This window comes from Limulus polyphemus, unplaced genomic scaffold (genome assembly GCF_000517525.1).
Source record: "Limulus polyphemus unplaced genomic scaffold, Limulus_polyphemus-2.1.2 Scaffold7462, whole genome shotgun sequence".
Taxonomy (NCBI): Eukaryota; Metazoa; Arthropoda; class Merostomata; order Xiphosura; family Limulidae; genus Limulus; species Limulus polyphemus.
Window position 1 is genome coordinate 26,784 of NW_013673072.1, and position 4,051 is coordinate 30,834.

A 4,051-nucleotide genomic window follows, 5' to 3' on the forward strand; every position below is an offset into this window, starting at 1 on the left:
ACCCCCCACCGCCAACTCTTGGGCTACTCTTTGCCCAACGAATAGTGGGATTGACCGTCACATTATAGCGCCCCCACGGCATGTTTGGTGGGACGGGGATTCGAACCCGCGACCCTCATATTGCGAGTCGAGCGCCATAACCACCCGGCCATGCCGAGCCTACGTTTATAGTTAATAAGTTAAAAATGACAACTGTTTGGTTAATGTTAAGCGCGAAGGTACACAATAGCTATCTGTGCTCTACCCACCACGGGTATCAAAACTCGATTTTTAGCATCGTACGTCTGCAGAATTTTCGCTGAGCTGATGGGACGAGGAGAAATCTGATTTGGATAAAGTGTAAGATTTAATAGATTTGTGAATAAGGATTTTTTATTTTGTAGTCAGATAATATTGATTTGGCCAACTTCGTTTTTGTATTGAAAAATCATTTTTATTATCTTTTATTAGTTTTATCTTTTTCTCTTCCGTTAAAGTATGTGGATTGCGCAAAAAAGGGATAAGAATCAGTCATCGTCCCATCCGAAAGTTGTCATTAGTGACGGCAAAGAACGATTCTGATACAATATCGTCTGGGTACAAGATTATTGGACTGTTACCGCCATCTATCGGGCTACATAACAGGAAGCGAAGACAAGCGTTGGACGAAACAAAATCAAACCACGAGAGACTGAGCAGGGGGTCTGCCGTCGGAGGAGAACCTGCTCTTAAAGGAGCCTGGCCTTGGATGGTAAGAGAACGGTGACATTTTCGTATCAATTCGGTTGAGAAAAGCTAAGAGAATCTTACCAGTCTGTAGTTTCAGTTGCTGTTTTAACCACTGGAATAACTATTATTTATCTAGCTTAGCTCCTAATTATGGAACATTTAGCAATTTAGAAATACAAAACAGGTCCTAAAAAGTCCGATGAAACATGACGGACTCCACTTTGTTAGAAATACAAAACAGGTCCTAAAAAGTCCGATGAAACATGACGGACTCCACTTTGTTACTTCGTTATTTCCTGAACTTTAGCATCTACTTGTTTGTTTGTAATTATGCACAAAGCTACACAATGGGCTATCTGTGCTCTGCCCACCACGGGTATCGAAACCCGGTTTCCAGCGTTGTAAGTCCGCAGACATACCGCTGTGCCACTGGGGCGGGGCACGTATAATACTTCAGATAACGGGGGGCTAGCACCTATTTAATGTTTAGTTTTATTTAACGTTTTGATATAATAGATGTTTATTTTTAATGGTGTATTGAGGGGGCAGCATTATTGGGGCGGGGCACGTATAATACTTCAGATAACGGGGGAGCTAGCACCTATTTAATGTTTAGTTTTATTTAACGTTTTGATATCATAGATGTTTATTTTTAATGGTGTATTGAGGGGGCAGCATTATTGCGAACAACTTCTGGTTTCTTTCCGAATAGGCTTCAATCTTGATTTCAGGAGGAAATCGATTTCTTTGTGGTGGATTTTTAATCGACGAAAGACACGTGGTTTCTGCAGCCCATTGTTTTGCTGGTATCAGGTACGAATTGAATATTTTATTTTATTTTTATTTCACACGTAAAAACAAGCGAGTATATTGGGTTTGTCAGGTGGTAAGTTCTGGCATCAGTTTGTTTGCTGTCTCTAATGTACGAATTGAACAAACAAACTGATGCCAGAACTTACCACCTGACAAACCCAATATACTCGCTTGTTTTTACGTGTGAAATAAAAATAAAATAAAATATTGTCTCTAATTTTGTAGTGATTGACTAGAAAGAAGGCAGCTGGTCAACACTATCTACGACCACCTCTTGCCAGTTAGTATAATAGAATTTCACCGCAATATTACATTTCTATTTTTTTTTAGCGGTAACAGGACGTGAATTTTAAAACTTCAGATAAACTGTCCGTCACACTGACCACTGAGTCATAAACTGTCCGTCACACTCGGCTCCATTTAGAGACAAATCACTTTTTAACCATGTCGAAACTGTCAGTTATAGAATGTTGAATCGCGATATCATTTGCATGATAATTTTTGGTTGTAGTTCAGCACAAACTAACTACAGGCTATATATATATGCTCTGTCCACCACGGGTATCGAAACCCGATATTTAGTGTCGTGAGCTTGCAGACTTACGGTTGAGTCACTGAGTGGGGGGGGGGGGTCACGATAAGCACTTGTAGTTAGTACATTAATCTTTACCATTAAGTTGTCCACCTTCCCGATATTGTTTCGGTACTTTAAAGAATGTGAAATATCCCGATATTGAGTACGAAGTCACGTGATTATGACAGTAGGCTTAACGTTATCCAAAAGACTAAATAACGCATTACAGCGCAATAGAAATTTCCTTATAAATACACTGAATTATTTACGAATAACCCAGATATATACATCCTACGAACCATTATTTTTGACGAAGATTATTTGTTTTGTTTGTAATTAAGCATAAAGCTACACAATGGGCTATCTGTGCCCTGCCCACCACGGATATCAAAACCCGGTTTCTAGCGTTGTAAGTCCGCAGACATACCGCTGTGTCACTGGGGGGGGGCACCAGTAGGGCAACTGTAGGTTTACGGATATATAACGCTAAAATCTGGGGGGGATCGATTCCCCGCAGTGTACATAGCAGATAGTCCAACGTGGTGGCTTTGCTCTAACAGAAAGAAAGGAACAAACAAGCGATTTTTAACAGCTCTAACTGTTTTGTGTTTATTTATTTTTCATTTCCTAATTTGAAATTCACCAATATACAAGTGACCAGTTTCGAAACGCTTATGGTTAAATTGAGTTCAGAAACTACTTTCACCGAAGCAGGTTATTAATTCGAATAGAACATCCATTACTTAGTTCTTGATGTCGTAAATTATTCACGTAAAAATCATTAATTAAAATAGGAAATATAATTCTCCAATTTCGCTAGTGAGAGGGCGCTATTAACTGTAGTAAGCTTTGTTTGCTTATTTGTTTCAGAATTTTTCGCGCAAAGCAACACAAAAAAAAACTACATGCGGATAGTCTTTCCTAATTTTGTCCTAATAGAGGATGTACCTAAAATACAGGGGCGTCGGGAATATCATCGGGCCCCCTTTCATGGTATTTATTTACTAAAATACAGTATTCATCCCCAATTTCTCTCTGACCGAATAGCGTGACTTGGCAATTACTATTACATAGGGGCGTCGGGAATATCATCGGCCCCCTTTCATGCTATTTATTTACTAAAATACAGTATTCATCCCCAATTTCTCTCTGACCGAATAGCGTGACTTGGCAATTACTATTACATAGGGGCGTCGGGAATATCATCGGGCCCCACCTTTCATGTTATTTATTAACTTTTGCTGATTTTTGTATAAGAAATTCCCCATAAGATTATAAAATAAAATAAAATAAACGACCTAAAATATGAAATTAATTAAAACGAGAATAAATTAGAAGGTGTGGAAAAATAAACGAGTTTATAATATATGCATTCATTTGTTATGTGGAAATCTCGCTGATTTCATCATATTTACTGAACATCTCTTGAATAAAGATGTTTACCAGAATGTTTCTGAGGATTAGTTTGAAGATGTTTACCAGTGTTTCTGAAGATTAGTTTGAAGATGTTTACCAGAGTGTTTCTGAGGATTAGTTTGAAGATGTTTACCAGAGTTGTTTCTGAGGATTAGTTTGAAGATGTTTACCAGTGTTTCTGAGGGTTGCTTTAAAGGCTGTTTACGAGAATGTTTCTGAGGATTAATTTGAAGATGTTTAACAGGATTTGTTTGAAGACTGTTTACCAGAGTGTTTCTGAGGATTAGTCTGAAGACTGTTTGCCAGAGTGTTTCTGAGGATTAGTTTGAAGACTGTTTACCAGAGTGTTTCTGAGGATTAGTTTGAAGACTGTTTACCAGAGGATTAGTTTGAAGATGTTTACCAGTGTTTCTGAAGATTGCTTTAAAGACTGTTTACCAGAGTGTTTCTGAGGATTAGTTTAAAGACTGTTTACCAGAGTGTTTCTGAGGATTAGTTTAAAGACTGTTTACCAGAGTGTTTCTGAGGATTAGTTTGAAG

At 38.3% G+C, this 4,051-nt stretch overlaps 1 protein-coding gene across 1 annotated transcript in view; it reads left to right on the forward strand.

Annotated features, from left to right (window-relative positions):
• Positions 1-4,051, forward strand: part of LOC106474634 (coagulation factor X-like) — a 25,193-nt gene that overhangs the window by 13,222 nt on the left and 7,920 nt on the right. Inside the window, exons 5-6 of the mRNA XM_022402946.1 lie at positions 477-730; positions 1,421-1,521. Of these exons, the coding sequence (XP_022258654.1) occupies positions 477-730; positions 1,421-1,521 (355 nt within the window). The remainder of the gene's footprint in view (positions 1-476; positions 731-1,420; positions 1,522-4,051) is intronic.